The sequence below is a fragment of the Aristolochia californica genome, unplaced genomic scaffold, assembly GCF_029961685.1.
Source record: "Aristolochia californica isolate CCGP_79_NKW_82.1479 unplaced genomic scaffold, dmAriCali1.0.hap1 SCAF_6, whole genome shotgun sequence".
Lineage (NCBI taxonomy): Eukaryota > Viridiplantae > Streptophyta > Magnoliopsida > Piperales > Aristolochiaceae > Aristolochia > Aristolochia californica.
In genome coordinates this window covers 282,310-303,536 of record NW_027182257.1, presented here as the reverse complement: position 1 = coordinate 303,536, position 21,227 = coordinate 282,310, and the positions used below count along the sequence as shown (strand labels likewise).

The following is a 21,227-nucleotide window of genomic DNA, read 5'->3' as shown; positions in this document are numbered from 1 at the left end:
ATAAGCTGTTACGTAGGGGTAAAATAGGTTTTACACACTGAACCAATCCACTGATGGTTTTGAAGATACAATTTTTAATCATTTTATTGATTTCCCGAGTGTAAGCTGGAGCGACTTGCGTCCGCTTTCGTATTTTGAAATGAGACTGGAACGATTTTACATGTGCGCTCCAACCCAATCTCTTCTGCATTTCTCTTGTCCGCAACCGGATCTCTGCAACGTAAATGCAGGCAATCACCAGACGCATTCAAAGAGAAAAGATAGAAAACGACCGTCTACCTTTCATCTTCTCACCATTTGGATTCATCTCCTTGTAGGTGAATCTCACGTTCGTAATGCCTCTGCATTTTAAAAAATTTCAAAAGTAGTGATACGTGTTAAGGTCCCTCCGTGTCTGGATCGAGTTCAGGCGATAGGGCGAACGGCTTTTCGACTCTCATCCTCTCCTTGTTAGTAGTTACAAGCCTGGTTGTACTGCCTTAAAAAGCAGAAAATCTGGATCTAGGTTTTGTAGATGGATATGTCATGTGTGTGCCTTCCTTTTCGGCTCTTGGAGCTGTGGTGAGGTAATGCTACTAATTGCAGGGATAGATAGTGTATTCTAGGTGATCGGTCCTGAGTTTCGACGGATTTTGAGTCGTCGGAGGGAGAGGGATGGGCTCTAGTGGTAGCAAAGAAGCCGGCGCGTCTTCTCCTGATGGAGTTAGAGGAACGAGGCTTAGAGGTGCCAGAGTCTTCCATTCGTCATGCCTTGGTGGATCATCTGCTTCTACCTCTGACGATGACAGTGTGAGTTTTTTGTTTTCCTCAAAACTTTGATAGGTTTCAATCTTGTATATTGTTTTAATTCGGTTGGTTCTCACACATACACTGGTTGAATGTTGTTTTGATTCTTGTTTCGCACCTGCGTTTCTTGATCCTTAATTTCAAGAAAATAAAATGAATGAAAAATAACTACTGACGCTAATGAATCGTAAATTTACATTCTGATGAGGTCTGTCAAGAATTCATGATGCTCTTCCCATGTCTGTTTAGTCACCTTTGACAAGATCTCAGTCTCTTTGCTTTTCTCTCAAATGGATGTACATTGACTATGTCTGATTTTAAGAGAACGTTGTTGCATGCTTATTTCAGTCTTGCAAATCCTGTTCTTTGTAGTAAGTATTCACAATATTTTTACCTCTTATCCAGCATTCAATTCATCAAAACTACTGTTCAACACAGCTAATATTTTCTTGACGATTAAAACAATGAAAGTCTTGCCTCAGGTTTTGGGTTCAGACGACAAAGAAAGCGGCAGATCGAAAACCCAGACATTTATGAACCAGTCAAGGATAACCACTGGTGGCAGAAAGAATAATTGTTGTGGAAAGTTTAGGGTTCTTCAAACCAATCAAGGTCCTTCTAACCACTCAAACACAGAGCTTGATGAATGTGGCCGACCAAGCGTGAGAAATGCTGAATCTGGTGCTGAAAGCAGTTCTATGCAGACTGCATTGGCCCGGGCATCGAGCCGGGTGAGTCGCACCTGTTCACGATTCAGCTTCATGCCTAATAATATCAGTTTCAGGCTTACCAGAGCAGCCAGCATGGGATCACTGGGGTCTTATTCTCTGTTCTCTACAAACCATCCTGTGTCAAACCCTCGAGAGGATTTTGATGTGGATATGGGCTCCAGTAGTTCAGTGAATGATTTCTTTCCTTCAACACGGCTCCAGGATCCTTCTGTAGTATTACAAGTAGGTCCACCTAGCATTCCAGTTCATGTGCCAGCCCAGGATGGCATTTCCTCTCAAGCAGTTGCAAGAGATGATAACTCCAATACTGCAATTACCCCATCTCTAAATAGATATTTAAGAAGGAACCATGCAGAGATAGATAATAACGAAACTAGACAATCTCATAGAAGGCATGGTGCTCAAGAGCCTGCTGAGGGGAATATACGTTTTAGCCGAGCTATGAGTGTTGGAAGGCTTCGTGATAGAGTACTTTGTAGAACATCATTATCTGAAGGAATATTTGGTAATTTTCAGGAAGATAGGGATCTAAGTGATGCAAGACAGGGTAATGGAAGAGTACTACGAGATCACGCTAGAAGAGGGGAATCATCTGATGGGCATATTGACACGTTATCTTCTTCCACTTATCATGTCCCTGCTACATCTAGGTCTACAAATAGCAGCCAAGATAATGAGGTGGACACTCCAAACATGAGAGAAGCTAGAGATCGAGCACTAGTGGAGCATAGGACAGCTTTTCTTGAACGGAGAAGGAGAATAAGATCTCAGGTCTGTTGCAATATCCTTAGAATTCTACCTTTTGCAGTTCTTTGTTATGTTAAGAAAAATGACACGTATTTGAATCTTTCGTGGCAGGTACGAGCCCTCCAGCAATTGGGTAGCCGCTATGAGAACTTATCTGGACACAATAGTTCATGCATTTTATCAGGGCAACACAGAAGTGGTCGATGTACATGCCGTGCAGGTGGTCATGCCCCCAATCCTGAGGAAGATATGAATACTAGAGCTAGTATTTCAAGAATTGTCATGTTAGCAGAGGCGCTGTTTGAGGTGACATGGCGGTTTCTCTGATGAGCCCCATTTCTTGTTTTAATTTCTATTGGGTATTAGTTTGAAACCTCTATACTTATTTTAATTAGGTTCTGGATGAAATTCACCAGCAATCTGTGGTTTTGTCATCTCGACCGTCTGAATCTTCTATTGGATCTGTACCTGCTCCAAAGGAGATTGTGGAATCAATGCCTGTCAAGGTATACACAAAGCCACAAAAGCATCAGATTGAAGAGGCTGCACAGTGAGTGCTTCCATTTTTCTTCCCTGCTCACACTTGATGCTATGCTTTCTGTGGTTGTAGTTGATTCTTCAATCTTACCATGCATTAGTGTTGATTATTCTACAGGTATTCAACTACTTGTGTCTGTGTGTCAATGCTTGATATTAGCAATGAGAGATGATTTTTACTTGCAGACTATGTCTTACATACTCCTGAACAAACTAAGAGAAATTATCTTTCAAAAGAAGGAAGAAGTGGTTAAACAATAACTGTATCTTTTTAATCTGTCTTTTGGGACTTGCTATGGAAAAATCATAAACACTTTGGATCAAGTCATCTTTCTGTATAGATTTCCTGAACACTATTATTGTATGACCTGTTGCTGGCGTCTACACTTTGCTTGATCACACAACTGCAGCCAAACTGTTTTTTATATTCTTGTATTTTATTTTTTAAGTATTGATTCCACTAGCACTCATTTCTCCGTGCCCTGAGAGGGCTGGACCCAAGACCTCACATTTGCGGCCCCTTGCATGTGGTCATTGTGCCAAATTCACAACCTACGGCTACAGCCAAAGTTCTTGACAATGTTTATCTTTTTTTAAGCATCAAGTCAACACATTATTAACAGGAAGAGCCTCTTGGACAATTATATTCCATAGTTGATATTTTCACACCATAAACTTTCTTTTCAAAAAGGTTGTCATGTGTAATTATTTTGATTGTGTTACCATTCCATTAAGATGCTTGGATTGTTGGGCACATATCCACTATTTACCTGAAATGCTTTCCTATGTGAATGTGGAATCTATTTGGTTTTTGTTGGGTTCAACTAATGTCTATTTGACAGTTTAAAAAAAAAACTTAGTTTGTTGGTTATTTTTGACATATTTGACCTGCTCGATGTCCTAAAATGCTTGTATTGTTTGGAAGATATGATTATTAGTTTAATATTTTCTTTAATAACCATGTCTCAAATCCATCTATTCTATATCTATTTATATGCTTATTAGGTTAAATAATAATAAATTTCCTTTTCCTATATAAGTATGAACTTGGTACATCTAGCAATTAAAACAAAGGAGTGTGTACTCAAACCCCAGTGTCTTTGGGCATGATTTGGTGGATGCAGGTGTTACATATGTCTTGTGGAGTATGAAGAAGGAGATTGTATGCGGATACTACCTTGTCATCACGATTTTCATCAACCATGCATTGATAAGTGGCTGAAAGAGATACACAGGTATAGGTTGGGCTAGTGCATATGACCTCATATGGCATGGTGGTTAAATAGGATAGCATAAATTTAAATTTAAGGAAATATCATAATTTGAAAGTGTCCGGTAATTGATGGCTTACGAGTTTAAGGCATAAGTGGAAGCATGGTAATGCAGGAAAACAGGTATAAGTTAAAGTTATCATTATTTACTTTTTCTGTCAGGGTCTGCCCACTTTGCCGTAGAGATGTTTGCAGATCGGGGCCATGAGAGGAAAAAGCTACAGGAATCGAGAAGCAGTGACTTGAATAAGCATTACTACCGCCGGACATCATCAGACATCAGGTCCTCGTCATGCTGATCTCCTCTCAAGTGACCTTCTCTGGAGGTGTTGTTTGCTTGCTCTGAGTATAGAAGTTTGAGAGGGGGTGGGATTGTTGATTTGTGAATGGTCAAGTATTTTTTGTAATAACGGAGGGTTCTTGGACATTCAGCTCAACATCTCCCAAAACATTTCTGAGGCCCCAAAATTGCTCTGGGCATGGCTGAAAGTGATATGTTGCATTAAAAAGAGTGAAAATGCATGATTGGTGTGCCACCCCTTCGTGGTATCCTGCGGTATCGTACTCCAATTAGTTGCTCTTCAGATAAAAATGGCGGGCATCTATAATGAACTCTGCCTGGGAGGTGAAAGGAGTCCTTCCCTTTTTCTTTTTCCCTGAAGATAAAAGTAGCCAGCGACGAAAATAACTTGGTTCTTCAATGATAAAGAATTTCGGAACGGAAAGGAACCGAAATCCGAAATAAAGCTACGGCCTACGGCGCGGAGACGAGTCCACTAAAACAGAGAGTGAGCAGCAACGATCATAGCTGTCCGGTGGTGGCATATACAGGAAAAACACTAGTCCTGAGGTGATTACGAGCGAAGCGTCAGATTAGCGATGCATAAGAGCAGCAGCCTGTTGAAGCAAGATCTCGACCACAGCGCGGATCAGTTTCATCCCCAGCGCCGCCCTCGTGGCGTCGCGGCCACCGACGGGTCATCACCAGTCGTATGCTCGCCGGTCTGCGGCAGTATGGTAATTTCACTCTCCCTGCTCTCGCCGACGTGAAGGATGTTCTTGCTCGCGAGGCTGGCTGGACTGTCGAGGAAACATCAGAAACGGGAGTATTTGACTTCACATACAATGAAGCTTTGATAGTATGTACAGGCATACTTCGATTTCATGGAATTTGATGGTAGGCATCATTTTCTGCTGTTGAAATGGGACAGGGTGGTTCAGGGGAGCTCAAGTATCCTTCATTTCCAGAAAGGGTGGGATGGAGATGGTTCTTCTAAATTTTGCTTGGAATCATGGATTAAATATAGCTTGTCAAAACGTTCTTCCATGCTATGATAGAAATGGTTAATTCCAGGATCATCGAGACGGCTAAACCTATAAACCATCCTGACCATCGTCATCAATCCCTCTTTCCATACCAGCCGTCGGCCCCTGGTCTTTTGATTATTTCATCGAATGCATGCATGGTAACCCACATTCAACTCCTGAACCTTGTGAATCGTTTTTTTTTCCTGTAATTAACTAAATCTCACACTTAAAGTATTCATTTGCAGGAGAAGTCCCAGCTGAACTCCACGGCTGAATTGGATCAGAAGTAAAAAGGTGTTTTGATTAAATCCATTTCTGCACTCTGGGAGTCATAAAACAAATATCAATGCAAAAGATGAAGCCTTTCACCTTGTGCTGCATGATTGAGATTCAGAATTGCTCTCATGTTGGCTAGATGGTTAATCACCATTGATGTCTTCTTTCACTTCGAGTTACAAGTTTCAGAGCCCTAAAGTGGAGAACAACGCTGCTAGAAGGTGAGCAAGTTCATCAACCACCGTTAAAGTTGAAGTTGTGATCCAACCCCAACCTACTGAAAAGATCAATTGATTGAATGCGGAGACAATGAATTAAATGGGCAATAATCAAACGACAAGATCTCCATATTTCTTTTTCAAACATAATCTTACAAGATCTCCGCCCCTCCAGCAGTTCCTCTGTTCAGAATCACAGTATTCAGGAAATACACATCCCTTCTAGCAGGTTTTCCGTTGAGAGTCACAGTATTCGGGAAATTCACAGCAGCATGGACCTACTCTCACCTGTTAAAGATGAACTGGTTTACATAAATCTTCCCATCATTTCAAACAAAAACAAAAAAAAAAAAAAAACGTTCAAAAAGCAAACTTAGAGCATTTTTAATGAAAAATGTTAAACAATGGTATTATATCTAAAATTGCAAATGGTTAGATTTGAACTAGTTTCGTAGACCATTGCCAATTGTGCTAATTTAACACACCTTAAAAAAAATGACAACATTCATTTGCTATTCTGTTCTGAAAGCTGCCAAAAAATGCAAAATACTTACATGACATGAAAGACACTGCAGATACGAAACTGTGGATGGACCAAAAAATTTGGAAGCACTATACATGAAATGCAGTGTTTGATAAATATGCTGTCTGTGAGGAAACTAATTCAAAGTAGTTTCTGGTGATTATCTCCCTTGTTCTTAAAAATTGATTTGTCATCATTATAAGAAAAAGGAAACTGAGTTCAGAAGGATTGACTGAATAATTTATTCACCTTCTATCTGAAAAGCAAGCTAAACCTTTTTTTTCTTTTCTTTAAAAGCCCCTTTTAGATTAGTAAGCTCCAGCAAAACTATATAAACTTTTATGATTGATAATTACTTTTTATTCTCTTTTATGATTAGTAATCACTTTTTTCCTTTTCCTCTTTTTATATGATTAGAATTAGCAAACTCACCATAAGAACTAGAAAAGATAAAGAAAAGAAAAGCAGTAACAAACCTTCCTCAATGTGAAAGAAATTCTCCTGGAGCCTCTTTTAATTGCATGCCCCCCAACCATATCAACCTGAAAGCAGTTGTTCTTCAATGACTACTGAATAAAAGAAATGCCAGGATATATATTTCAGATTTTTGACAGATACAAACAGTAAGATGATATTATAGTTTCTTCCTTTGGATCAATCGTTACAATGGGGAGGGTCCTACAGTGAGTCCGAGGGCTCCTGTCTTACCAGATTAAGGGGTGTGTGCCTGTGTGTAATCAAACATTCGAAAACAAAAAATCTTTTTTTTCTTTTTTCCGTGGACAAACCAGGTAAACCACTCCAGGGTTGAGAAAATGAGCATTTGCTAAATACCTTATGGTGTGTGATGTAGTGATGCCAAGCATAACGTGCTTCCCCAGATAATAAAAGCATCGACCTTGGAGGAAGGAAAATAGCCCGCCTCATGAAATCTGAACAATCGTCAACCTCTTCCTGTTTTATATCAGTACTTGGGAGCATTGGAAGCCATGTGCCTTTAGCATACTTGCGGAACTCCATAACACAGGGACCAGCCAATGATAGGCTGAAGATCAGTTCATCAAATGCTGAATGGGTGTCAATATGTGGAGACAATCCCACTCCTGGAGGATATTCATTGACCTGCAATTCAACTAGTTCTTGAGATGCTTCAAAAAAAATACTGTACATGAGAACAAATGTATTAGCTCTGTCATACCGTTAATTGGTCCAAGATACTGGTTTTAGAATCTTGGACATTGGGGAATAGCGAGATCCTTTTCAGGAGAGGTGAAACAAATGACGGGAGCTCACCCAGAAACTGGCTATTGTTAACATTCCTTGTCTGCAAATGAAGTGGGAAATAACATCAGAAAAGAAGCAAATTCAAAGCCAGAACAAAGATAGTTGGTTAAAAAATGGACAAAGCATAATAGTTGATAATTATACTAGGTAGAAAAATTCATAGCCATAATGTTGAACCCTCCTTTTCGCAAGTTTCTTCCAAGGCCTAGCATCCACAGACACAAGGAGTTCCTGACCCAACAAAAAAAAAAAAAAAAATCCAGTAACTAATAGTACGAAGGTGTATAAATGGAGTAAAAAGAGGATCAACCAGAAAAGTAATCTCACCCGTTCCTCATCAGTAGAAACAAAATCACGCAACAAGTAAAGGCCGGGAATTCCCAACTCTGAAGCATCCAAAGATACCGAAACCGAATCATTTATCTGATGAACCTAGTCAAAGATATCCCACAATTTCCCTCTCTTTACAACTATCTCAATATGTAAATAAAGAAAATATCATTAGATTAATCTCACGCAGAGGAAGCAGAAGGCAGGCAGGAAGGTCGCTAACCTTAGACGAAGGGGCTAGACAAACAGAATAGTTAATACTAAGGACACGATTGTGAAGACTAGGACAAGGAAGTCCATTCAAAGATGTCAGGGCATCCTCGGCGGAGGATGCATCAGAATAAGACACGATAACACGAGCGCCGCTGTCATCTGCGGCTCGGACGTGGACAACGGTTCCGAAGGAAGCGAAGAGGGAAGCGATTTCGTCCAGTGAGAGGCCGACGGCCGGGCCACAGTTAGCCACGAACAAGTCAGGCGTGGGATCCTTATGATTGGGAGAGGGACGAACGAACTTTCTTTGGGTCTTCGTTTCCTCTACCTCCATTTTTGCTGAGTAGAAGTTACAGGCTACAGAGATGCCATGCCTCCACTGCAGTCCATACTAGTTCTCTCAATCTCGCCCCTCTCTGAAACCTGTGAGGATGGAGACTGCAAAACCATTTGCCGCTTAATACGCCTTCCCTAAAACAGAACTCGGTGGTCATGCACCTAAACCGGCTGGGTTAATTGTTCGTAAAACTTTCCACATGCTTTTAATATCGCCAAAATTACTTAGTCAAGAATAATTCGAACTTTTTATCTCATTGTGATAGATCAAAGACTCAATTTAATGGTGTTCTGTCCCGGCCTGTACCCAACACTCTTTTTGTCTTTATTTTAACGACAAACACCTGAAGATTAATCTCACTGAAAGTTATTTAAGAGCTTTCAAATATTAACTCTGGTGTTTTGGACACTCACAATGTATACTTGTATCTGTAGCTCTGCAAGTGTCATGTTATAAAACCCCAAAAAAAGTGTAATTCTATATCATTTCTAAGTTCCCCCCCCATCAGCCTTTCAGTTTTTACTAAAACTCGGACATTGTAATGAGAAAGAAAACCTTGTAAACATGATCTTTACAATGACAGAAAGAAAAAATTAATGATGCATATTTGTCAATGGAGCTTCATCGCAATTTTAAAAACCCAATATGAGATCAACTTTCAATTCAAATACACTCAGAGGTACATTATTATCATTGCTCAAAAAAAAAAAAAAAAAACAAGAGTAAATTAATAGGTAACCACAATATAAATACGTCACATACAGCCTGTGCTCAGTAGAAAAGCACTTGTATTTTTACAGAAGTGCCTCGGCCTGCAAAGTTGTTCATCCTCCACCCGTGGCCTGCCAAATATTACCGACTACTTAGGGAAATTTTCCAACTTCAAACTTATCTTCTATCAGTATTAGGTGGGCAAGCACATTTAAGCCTGCAACACCAGGGTAAAACTTTTGTCATATGCAAGCAACTTCCTGGGTGGTCAAGTCATCTTACTACTTCCATTTATATAACCACCACTGACGTGGAAAAAAAGATTTTGAGTTACCTGTCAAAGATAGCCAACCAAGCTCGCATGTGCTCACAGTGCACATTTCACTGCAGAACGACCTCAAAAAAATGTTTCAGATGCCAAGTTAGCAGAACAAGATTAGATTTATGGGGTCGTTCAACCCCTGAAAGCTGATGATGAATAATCCCATTTGATGTAATAAGCAAAAGTGGCAAAAAAATGACAATATTGCCTTAAAATTATACCATTATATTTATGAATAGCAGATTGGCTAACTAAGAACCAGATAAAAGATTTGCTGAGACAGAACTACCACCCATCACAAATGGAATTTCGAGTACAAGGTTTCATGCCAACAATGAATATATATGAAAAGGTACAAAGCCAACCAGCCAATTAGCCAGCCTCCTTCCATTTTACGAGATCCTTCCATAGTCCTTCCTTGCATGGGACAACGGTGGATTGGCGCTGATGGGATGCCCAGCCCTACGACCTACACCACAAAGGTTTCAGTACATTCAGCTAAAACATAAGAAACACGAGCTACATGAGATGTAAGGCCAAAAACAATTAATCCTTTGAGAAAAGCTATCCATACCCACTCAGATTTTTTAATTTAAAAAATGTCAATTACACACACATGCACACTACAGCAAAGCTCTCGGCAGGACTTGAAGACAACATTGCCAGAAAGCCCCCCATGTGGGTTGAGCAAAAAGGCCAATCCACTCAGATTAATTGAAGGCCCAAGAGAAGTGTAAAATGAAAACAAAAATTAAAAGAATAATCAGTTTTGTTTTGTACCCCATGATGATGCACCACTGGCAAAGGCTCCCTGGCCTGGGGACCGCGGACCAGTAGTGTTACAGCTTGATGGAGTAGGCTGACCATGAGCAAATGTCGAATGCCCATGGTTGTAGTTGAATCTATGAGTAGGTTGTTGTTGCTGTTGACTGAAACGGCTCGGGGAACTTTGGGGTATAAAGTGAGGCATCACATGATGCAGTGACGGCTGCTTTGGGACAGAAAGAGGTCCATATCCCATAGCATGCATATCACTCACTGAAGTAGGATTGCCATGTCCATGAGAATATGCCTGAACCGTTGTATTTGTTCTGTCATTAGAGAAAGCAATCCAACATATGAAATTAATCATCCAACTACTACCCAATGATTCTCAATGATAATTAATTAAAAAAGACTTCCAGTGATTGCTTTATGAGCAGACAAGGAGATAAAACCAATACTTTGAACAGTGTACAAGTTACAGATCCTCCATTTTTTATAACAATGAGAAATAGGATTCTGTGAAGAGGCTCTGAGGAAACACAAGAGTACAAGCCAAAACAATACAAAACAATAGATAAAAACAAAGAAAAGAACTCCCCCAATAGAAAGTGCCAAGGAATGTCAGAAGGGGAATGAGGCTCCTACAACAAAGCGCTGCTGGAAAACCCCCTCCCCAGCCAAATTGTTAGGGATGTAGTTGCCACTTCTATGGGTGTGCTGCCAAGAAATATTCAATGTTATACATAAGTCCTCAACTTCATCGAAATACATTAGGGAAGGGGGAGGGCTTCTACTAACTTAGTAGATGACTACCGAATAATCCCCTTCGACAAGTAAAGAGGCGGTGAAGCTCCAAAAACTCAACTTCACCACAGTAGTATCCCCACAACCAAATGGAGCAGAATAAAAGAGGAATGTACCTGATAAGTCTCTCTGCATACCACACCCTCCACCTAGACCCAGGTTGCCCCATGAACTATATAAGCATCACCCAGCCAGAGGGGTCCAGGTTAAACTAAGATATTTAATTAGGCCAATAGTTGTAGGGACTTTGGAAGAACATGTACATAGTCCAGATACTTAAACGAGTTGCCTTTCAAGAGCACAAGTCACATGAAATTTGAAATATATCATTATGTTGAAGAGAACCAGTAACACAAGTAGATGACTCCAAAATATTTACCAAACTAGTAATCACAATAATCCAGACAACAATGTGGATAGGCATTAATTAGTTAGACACTTAAAGACCACTCCAGTTCTTCAGACCAGCCCTTTGAAAAGAAAGATATCAAACCTCATGTTGGCTGTGCTGCAAGAAGAGCTTGTCGGCGATTGATTGCTTCCCTGGTCAAATTTTCCAACTGCACCAGTTCGAATCGCAGAACCCAAAGGATGAGTCAGGTGCATCCCAGTAGCAATTCCAGAGGCAATGCAGTTCACATCAGATGCATCCTCTTGTAAAAGCTGCTCATCACTGGAAAGTGACACATGCAAAATCACAAATAACGACAGAGAGAAGTGTAATAAATTATATTTTGTGGATAGAATAAAAATAAAAATTATAAAAAAAAAAAAAAAACTGTTGAAAAGCCACTCTGTTTTGTTTACCTATAATTGGGATCCCAGTCGCCAGGATCAGGAGGAGATGAACTGCAGTCTGACTTTTCAGAAGATTCTGCATGGTAGGAAGAAGCAAGTTAAGAGTTAACAGATAATGTAGAAGGATTATTATTCTGATGCAGAAGGGTTGAAAGAGAATGCTTTTCCCACCCTTTTGTACCCTCCAATGATGAAAATTAGAAGTTTGCTGTAGTTGCATGCCACGAGAAGACCCAACATGTGCACGAGAGTTCCCCTCATGGTGACTAGCAGAGCTCATGGCATCAGTTGGATGCCCCTGCCAATGCTGAGATGTTGCATTGCCCTCATGGGGTTGGAAAGACGAAACTCCAGAAGAACAGCCCAAACTTCGTCTTCTGTTGAACTGTCCAACTGCTGCTGCTTTGCCCAAGGGAGACCCATGAATGCCCCCACCTCTTGCAGGAGATGCACAACCACTATACTTTCCAGGAGAACCACTTGTGACCTGGATTTGTGAGTTGGGAGGAGTAAATTGTGAGGGGCTGGCACCAAGGGACATTGGTCCGAAAGCAGCCCCTGCAGCTGATGGACTCGCACCAAAGCCATTTCCATGATGCATTTGAGAGGTTCTCCATCTTGAGGCATCTGGACTAGCTCCTAGGATAGATGCTCCTCCATGAGCATGGATGCTCATTCCTGAAGGGCCCATCACAGATGGATGATATGTGTAACTGTTACCATCCCCGTGACTTCCATAGCTCCCTCCAACACCAATACCATCATTATAGCTGCCATAGCTTCCCAAACTGCCATAACTACTTGCAACTGAAAATGAAGACATCTGATAGTGCGGACTATTTGGAAGATAACCTTTGTTCATGTTGGCAACCTACAAAAATGACGCAATTTTTTTTATCAAATTAACACACTAACAATCAAAACAAATATTTATTGACTATTGAGGATCTCCTAGTGTTATTTTAGCCTAATGCTACATGTGATTAACAAATAACTAGTAATACACCCGCCACAGTGCACAGTCACTGCCACCAACAACAACAATAACAAAGATAACAATCATAACAAGATGATAAGAATAATATGAAAAGGATACCGAAATGGCTTGCTGACCTGAGGAGAAAGACCAGAATCGACCAAGCGCCCTCCCCCTGGTTTATAATCCACCATAACATTCTGACTAACAAGCTAAAATAGGTAGAGTTAAGAAGTGTAAAATGTTTGTTCCAGTCAAGTTAGCCTCCTTAAAGTAAAGAATAAACACAAATAGGTAAAAATATGGTAAGAGCAAAAGATAATAACACAAAAAGAGATTTTAAAGCTGAGGAGTACTCACAATACGTGGTGTCTCAGGAAGAGGTTTGTAGGGGCAGGCGAAGGGCTCCCCAGTCACAAATGGATGTTGTACAGCCTGCAGTGCGCCAAAGGATTTTTAATTAAACAAACTCCACCAAAACAGCAGTAAAAAGTAGAACCAAAAAACATGATCACCAAAGTTAATTAGGAACCTGCAATGGTGACCAGCGCTTAACTGGATCAAACTCAACAAGACCCCTCAAGAAATCAATCAGAGCTAAGCGGGTACTATTTTCTGTAACATTAAGGACTTAGCCATCAGAATTACTTATTGCCTATAAAAAGAAGGAACAGATCCTTCCTAATCCTAGTCATCTATAATAGAACAAGGAACTAACCTTTGGCAATCTCTTCTTCAGGCAAGTTTTTGCGATGTGGATAATTCTTCACGATATCCTCAAGTGTAACGAAATTGAAATATTGTTTACCTATAACAGGCTTTTTCCTTTCTCTCTGATCAATCCAAAAAACCATAAGGTTAAAAAAAGATTAAAAATTGGAAATATCAAAACGTTAAAAAATCATAATCATTTCAAGAATTTAGCAAACACAGATATCTCACAGCTTCATATTCCTCTTCGGTCAGTATCTGGTAAGGGCTTTTGCAACCAATGCTGGCTCCAACATCCCCAACATCATCAATATGACCAACACGTTTGAAGAACTTATTTGTGTTCCTTGCCACATTTAGTATATGATCAGGAGGTTGTTGCCTATATGGTTAAAATTTTCAAAAAAAAAAAAAAGCAGGCTCAGCCTCCAAGGCAGAAGAAATAAACACTTGTACAACACAGCATTCTTTAAGAACCACAAATTCAAATTCCTTAAAGATGATATTCAATTAGGACGAGAACAAAAAGTTTCAGGAGGTCAATACATATGATATTCTTTCATAAAGTGCTTCATACCCAAGTGTTGCCATCATTCTCTTCAGAAGATCAAATTCAGAAGCACCCGGAAATAGAGGCAACCCCAAGAACAACTCAGTAACAATACAGCCAAAGGACCACATATCAATAGCAGTCGTATATCTGAAATTGGTCAAGTATTACTGACAGAAAACTAAATCTCTACGGTGCAATTTACAAATGGTCTGCTTTTGGCAGTTTATAACATTTTTTTTATTTATTTTTAATGTTCACAACCTTTTTGTTTCAATTATATATTTTCAAATAGTTTCCGGCTACACAATTGCCTTAGACGTAATCATTCTATCAGTAGGGAATTAGTATAAAGAGAAAATAGATCATCAAGGGCAAGTGAAGTGAAAGTTTATTCCAAGGTAATCTATTTTATTTAAGATGATGTGACTTTTTGTGTTAGTATGTGTAACCAATTGACAGAGGAGATCTACTGTCCCTAGTTTTTCTAGATAGTGTGTTAATGTAGTTCCATACAACATGGAATAGTGAGAATCTCGTCTAGTGTTCTTTGTTTTTTTTTTTTTTTTTTTTTGTAAATGATCTTTCTCATTGTTATCAAAATAAATTTCAAAAAAAAAAGTTCAAAAATGGATAGGAGGGTTCTCCTGCCTAGATGAATACTTAGCATGCCTTTAGTTCTCCAGATGGACTCTCTATTTTTCCCCAGGCCTCCAAACCAAGCAAGAGGTGCTCCTGGCCAGCAAGAACTGTTTTTATTCAGAATACAAGCTTAGCCACAAAAAAGTGTTTTGCATAATCTTAGTTCATGTATTCTCTAAACCTTGCAAATTTAATTTGCATCAAATAGAGTCCAATAAGAACCCTGTTACAGTCTTCCATCATTTGAATTAAGATCCTCCAGTGAATTTCTTTTCAACAACCCTTAAGCTAAGTGACATCAAGCCAACAACATACCCATAAATGTCTCAGAGAATTGCTTATCAGGCAAAGCCCAAATTACAAACTCTAATTCCTTGCGAAAACTCTATCATCACCCAACCCATCCACTGTCCTCTAGTTGTTTCGGTATCTTTTATCTATTTTCAATAAATGTGATGGTCATTCGTCCCCTATTTAAGAAAACCCCAATTCAATTTTTTTTTTTTTTTATAACAACACAAACTCCTAAATTTAGCATCATATCTGTCCAAGAAACGACAAATTTGAGACTAACAAATACTAGGGAGCAAGAAACTTTTTGAATTCCCTATTGATAACAAGGATACGGATAGCCGAGAAGAACTTCTGGAGATCTGTAGTAGCGGCTCTGTAGCAGAAAGAAAGTAGCTAGTCAAGCATCAAGTACCCACCAGCATTAAGGAAAACTTCAACAGGCAGTTGATCCCATAAAATTCAGTAACAGCATAATCATATTAAGCACGGGATAAGGATATAGTAGCATCATATAATTCACTGTCGAAGAAAACAAAAAGATTAAGTAGCACTAAAAGAGAGGCATACCTGGATGTATGAGTAAACTGTCCGATGCTCAAAGCATGCTGATCCAAAATCAATAATTTTGATTTCTGCTGGATTTAAACTGTGAATTCCAAACACTACATTTGAAGTTGAAACGAACAGGAGAAAATCCTGCAGAATCCATAATCCAAGTTTCTGTAACAAGCCACTCACCTAGTAGATATAAGAATATTTTCCGGCTTCAGATCACAATGTATGAGTCCCGCTTCTTTCATAACAACAAGCGCACGCAAGATCTACAGACGACATAGAATGGAATGTTCAATAAAATACTTAGCAAAAACAATGCCAATGGACTCTGATAGAGAGCCACTAGAGATTGGCAACCAAATTTGAGAGATGAGAGCTACACCTGTTTGGAAAACAATTGGATAATGCTAAGAGGCAACCCTTTAAACGAATTCATCCTGATAAGTTCATATCTGGATATAAAAGAAGGAAGTTATTTGCAATGCACCAGTACAAGTTAGCTTGCTACAAATGGATCCCAACACTAAGTAGATGCAATAAAATCATCAACTCGATTAATCAATACTTTAAAATTGATCAAGGAACAATAGGATCAACTTACAAATTTGAGCCAAGCATTTCAAATGTAATGCATAAGTGATGCTGATATACAAAGTAGTCAAGCATTCGAACTATATGATTCTTATCATCTGGATCAAACTTTGAATTAAGCTGCACATGGTTGAAAATAAGTTTCAGACAACAAAATCTTATAGAAGCACCAGCAAGAATGTCAAAATGAATAGCTCAAGCCTGCTCACCAAACCCAGAATGTGGACTTCAACAAGGGCCTGTTGAGTATACGCATCTTGATTTTTAATGACTTTAACAGCCACATGGCTATCAGTTTCTGAAACCTGGCACTTGACAACTTGTCCAAAAGTCCCTTGCCCAAGAATATCTTTGACAATGTACCTTAAGTATGGAATAAAAACAGCCCATATTAACTGCCTCTTATAATGAGGATAAACCACAGATTCAAATGCCATAGTGAACAACTGAGAAAAAACGGGATTGGACTTGAATTAGTAGATGCAGAAACTCAAAATTAAATAACAGAAAGTTTAGAAAATGTCAGATTATAATTGTCCATGGGGGTGACCTAGTCAAAATTTTAATTTCTTTTCCACAAGGTAACTAAATCCTCAACCATAAGCTTTTGATCTGTGTACGCACCTCTACTAATGAATGATTTCAACTCTTTTTCATACCACTGAGGTGCCAAAAAGTTCTCAGTAACTGTTAGTAAGAGATGGCAAAGTGACTACCATAAAAGTTTGGCATGTTTCACTTTTTTTTTTAAATGACATGTTTCACATATCTTACAACCTGCATTTTTCCTCATTGGTCCCATCTTCTCCATTTAGCTAATAGTTTTTGCTGATAGTCTGCTAAAAGCTTAAAAGGGGCCGATCTTCAAAAATAACTGCAATGAACTTCCTTTTTAGTGTTTGTTCATTAAGCTTGCTGGCTGTTTTTTTTTCTATGGCTCAATCAAATCATCTTCATTCAGAAAAAAAAAAAAAAAAAAAAAACTTGCATGTACATTCAAAATTTTAAATATCAAAAATTTTTAGTAAGAATACATAATTATGAATGGCATATTGAAATAAAGACACGTGTGAAACATCAAAGCTTAAAAAGATCATCCTAGAAATAACTATTGTTTTACATGATTTTTGAAAATCAACTACACAGAATTTGTTTATTTCCTACAACACAAATATGCACAAATTTAGAAGGGTAAAACATGTACTTAGCAATATAAAACGGATGATTTTCAAAGATAAATTACTATAACCAACTACTGTCAAAAAAGTGTCCACTCTGTATTTTCAAAAGGGAGCTTATAATCTCCAACTGCAATCCCCAAATGTAACTTCTTTGCATCATTGTATGTTCTAAAAGGGCTGTTAGCTGACTGTAAATTTGTCTATAGTGATTTTGTAGTTCAAGAAAATGTATGTATTTTCCCACGAATAAATTGACATCCTCCTTTCTAGAAACCATCATCTACAGTGTAAATTTTTGGGTGACACTTTCAATGGAACAAAGACCTTTTTTAAGGACCAGAGAACAACGTGAACGGTATACAATAATTCAGAAAATGAAAAGCTTTATAGTGAAACGAAACCTTTCTCTACCTAGATTTGTTCAAAACAAAGATGGCATCTACAAGCTTAAATTCAAATGATGCAACACTTGAAAGGAAGATTGCATAATTCATATGCAAAAGGCATTAACCAAGTAACTGATCCAAACCTTTGCTGGGAGCGGTTGACCAAAACAAAGTTCACAGACAATATGAGATCCGAGTTCACATTATCATAGCCATCATTGTGAACTCCAATGGCTGGGTTTGTAAGAAACCTCTTTGGATTCAATGCATCAGAATATTTGAATGCTGGATTGCAATTTTTATACGTCTCTACAATATCCTTGGTCAATCTCGCAATCAACTGCACATATTAAACAAATGGTAAACACAAACACAATTACATATCTTTATGGTGCATTTAAATTTTTCTTTTGTTTTTTAAACAGGAGAGAATGTTGTTAAGCCCAAAGCAAAAAACAAACAGAACTAAGAAGGGGGACTCCTTACAATGAGGGATTGGAGGATGACCCCCTCTTTAGCCAAAGAGTCAGCAAGACAATTAGTTGGATCTTGGAACATGGGACCAAATGCAAAATGGGGAATAAAGTCCTAGATTTCAAAAAAATGAGGCCAAAAGACACCATGGCGGGTCGTTCTTCCCAAAACACAAACTGATGATGAGCAAGGAGTCGCTTCCACATGGATCCTGCCTTGGAAACAAACTCTGAAAATTCTCACCCCATACCTCTGAGGTTGCAGCTCAGCAAAAGTAGAATCAAATGTGCCAAGAAGCCCAGCATAGGACATGAGAACGGTACCAGAAGAATCACAAAAAACAATCCCAAAGCACAGGCTCCAGGTTCCCAGAACACCCCTGAAGTTTTCCTTTTCTTTAACTATAGTTTTCTTTTTCTTTTACGACTATTGGATACACACCCACCTGGAACACCTCAAAGTTTTCAGACTTGAACCCAATACCACACATTAAGAAACCCCAAATATGGCTCCATTAATGGAGCATCCAATGTTAAATTGAGAAATAGTTTAGTTGTGTGATATAATCATTCAGACTATCTTTGTCCATCTTGGAATTACATAAAGAAGAAATTTTATATCATCATAATTCCAAAAGTAGATATATTTTCACCATGGAAAAGATCCAAAAGAAACAACCTTGTGGAGTTAAAAACTAACTCACAGCAAGACATCAAAGAGAGATGTTTAAATCAATAAAAACTAAAACATGCATGAAGCCTTCTTCAATGATATGAATTTTTTTTCTTTGTTTTCCTAATATAATATGACATGCATCCGAGGCCCTGTGCATTCTGTTTAGGTTTCTTACTATTATGTCAAAAGTTGACTACTAGCCTATCCCACTAACACCAACAACCACCTAAGAAATGACCAAACAAAACATAAGAGAAATTCATTGAAGAAACAAAAAAACATGAAAAGAAGAAGTGCTTCATAAACTGACAAAGACTCTAATAAAGAAACATTGCGGGAAAAAATATATTCAGAAACGAAAATGGCCAGTGGGGACTGAAATTAAGTACAAGTGCTCATGGAGACGATATGATGATAGAAGCTTTCTATAGCAAAAACAACAGGCCTGAATGCACTTCAAAGTCTGTGACAGGGATGATAAAGACAACCAGAAAGACCATGGCATATTTTGTTTTAGTTAGAAATCCAACTAGAAAGAACTACATGTAGCTCAAAACAATAGGCATCCCCCCTTTTGAAGCAAAGAAAGCTTTAATGGAGTGATCCTCAACATTAAATTAATGAAAATCACAAAAAAATTACGATAATGGATTCCATTAAACTTGATGGGCATGATGGAGTTCTAACGGGTTCGCAGAGAACTAAAATGGCATACATCAAAAGCATTATCAATTAACATTATGGTATAATCCTCGGTGACTATTTCTCCAATAAGTGATTCCATCCCCAAATTAGCAGTTTTATTACTAACAGAAAGAGAAGGAGGAATATAGATACTGTTACAGTTTGTGTTTCTCGGACTACATATAATGCCCACTGCCACCGCAGCAGTCCCTTAAAAGGCACTGATACCTCTTGTGGTTTTGCTCTACACTGGAGTACAAGTATCGTTTTTTCTTCAATGGAGATTGTAGTAGAAAGAACGTTTAGTGACCCTCTAATCCTAATAAGCTATTATGCATCCAAGTCTGGTTTCACCTGGAGAAAGCCAGATTCCTAAAATCCCAACTTTTCCAGGCTTTAATATACAGACACGGATTGAGAAAAAGTTAACCGTCATTTTAGCTTCTCCAATGAGTAAAATATGACGTTTGCTTTCCTGAATAAAATAATACACCATCCAAACCCACAATTTATTAGAAAACCTACAGTTCAAATGTTGAATATCCATTATCCAAAGTAAAATACGTACTGGTCTTTTCACGACGACCCTCAAGGAACTAGATCTCTGAGCCAGGCCGGCAGGGGAAGCTGATGGTCGAAACACGTAAGGCGAAAAAGCTCCCCGGTGCGGAGTCCATGTAGACCTTGAACGGCAGTTCCTGGCATCCTGAGCCGGACGCAATCCATCACCGTTGCTAGTACTTGCCTCGTCCATGTCCCTACCGATCAAGGCCCCATGACCGTAGACTAAAGCAAATTCCGCAAAAGTCACGCAAAAATCTTATCTCCCTTTCACCTACGTCCCGATCATAAATGTCGCTCCCGACGATTCCAATCCCATATTTGACCGTACAAAACCCGCACACTTTTGACCACCCCAATCCTACACAATGATGCAGAAGAAATCCCCGAGCACAATTGAGAAGACGAATAGGAAATCCAACGATTACACAGGACGGCAACCCGAGAAGTAAGAGGAGAAAGGGAAAGTGCAGGCGGAATACGACAACAGAATATTATAATAAAGGACGCAGATATTAGGGCTTTGGAGAGAAGTAGAGGAGAACGAAGAACAAGGAACGACGAAATTTGGGGCGCGAAGGACTTAATTGCCTCCTCCGCCTCCGTCTCTTCCTCCTCTGAATTGATTTCACGACAGCCGCTGTCGAACGGAGGCCGAATATATATACGACCATGTTAAACATGGTTAACAACTATGGTTAACTTTCACCTTAACCATGGTCAGATCACTCCGACCTCGTCTTTCCTTTTCTTTACGCACTCGTGGCATTACTTTTACCTTCTTTTCCAGGAAATGCATGGAAATAAAATTCCTTAGTTAGTCAGTACTCGTACCGAACTCTAAATAATTAGGAGCATTTTAAGTCCTTATTAGGCCTTTGGATGAATTTTACAGTTTGGAACCCATGGAAAATAAAATCCAATGTATCTATTAAACTTGAATTTACATTTTATAAATGTTGGTTTGTTCGCCAAAGCAAGATTAC

The 21,227-nt window shown here is 38.9% G+C and overlaps 3 protein-coding genes across 6 annotated transcripts; 1 reads left to right on the top strand and 2 right to left on the bottom strand.

The window, feature by feature from the left end:
- The first annotated feature begins 134 nt into the window (after positions 1–134).
- LOC137934743 (uncharacterized) lies at positions 135–5,313 on the top strand. 4 transcript variants are annotated; one of them, XM_068779261.1, is made up of 7 exons: positions 135–789; positions 1,269–1,517; positions 2,034–2,288; positions 2,376–2,570; positions 2,660–2,814; positions 3,926–4,036; positions 4,235–5,311. In XM_068779261.1, the coding sequence occupies exons 1-7, from the start codon at positions 655–657 to the stop codon at positions 4,278–4,280; spliced, it is 1,146 nt and encodes a 381-aa protein (XP_068635362.1). In that variant the 5' UTR covers positions 135–654; the 3' UTR covers positions 4,281–5,311. The 4 variants fall into 4 exon arrangements, with proteins under 4 accessions (XP_068635362.1, XP_068635361.1, XP_068635360.1 ...); XM_068779260.1 differs by having other exon boundaries at positions 1,269–2,288; positions 2,681–2,814; positions 4,235–5,313; XM_068779259.1 differs by having other exon boundaries at positions 1,269–2,288; positions 4,235–5,312.
- Positions 5,314–5,636: 323 nt separating this feature from the next.
- On the bottom strand, positions 5,637–8,889 carry LOC137934745 (alkylated DNA repair protein ALKBH8 homolog). The gene is made up of 7 exons (XM_068779263.1): positions 8,235–8,889; positions 8,009–8,113; positions 7,826–7,912; positions 7,596–7,721; positions 7,232–7,519; positions 6,874–6,939; positions 5,637–6,162 (listed from the first exon to the last, which is right to left on the bottom strand). Exons 1-7 carry the CDS (start codon positions 8,556–8,558, stop codon positions 6,097–6,099), a joined length of 1,062 nt encoding a protein of 353 aa, XP_068635364.1. The 5' UTR covers positions 8,559–8,889; the 3' UTR covers positions 5,637–6,096.
- Positions 8,890–9,798: 909 nt separating this feature from the next.
- Positions 9,799–20,860, bottom strand: LOC137934742 (dual specificity protein kinase YAK1 homolog). Its single transcript, XM_068779258.1, has 19 exons — positions 20,249–20,860; positions 17,991–18,187; positions 16,490–16,643; positions 16,291–16,400; positions 16,072–16,141; positions 15,873–15,955; positions 15,702–15,780; positions 15,467–15,507; positions 14,226–14,348; positions 13,880–14,030; positions 13,656–13,770; positions 13,470–13,552; positions 13,298–13,372; positions 13,075–13,149; positions 12,133–12,832; positions 11,971–12,037; positions 11,657–11,836; positions 10,375–10,685; positions 9,799–10,063 (listed from the first exon to the last, which is right to left on the bottom strand). Exons 1-19 carry the CDS (start codon positions 20,432–20,434, stop codon positions 9,987–9,989), a joined length of 2,877 nt encoding a protein of 958 aa, XP_068635359.1. The 5' UTR covers positions 20,435–20,860; the 3' UTR covers positions 9,799–9,986.
- Between the last annotated feature and the right edge of the window lie 367 nt (positions 20,861–21,227).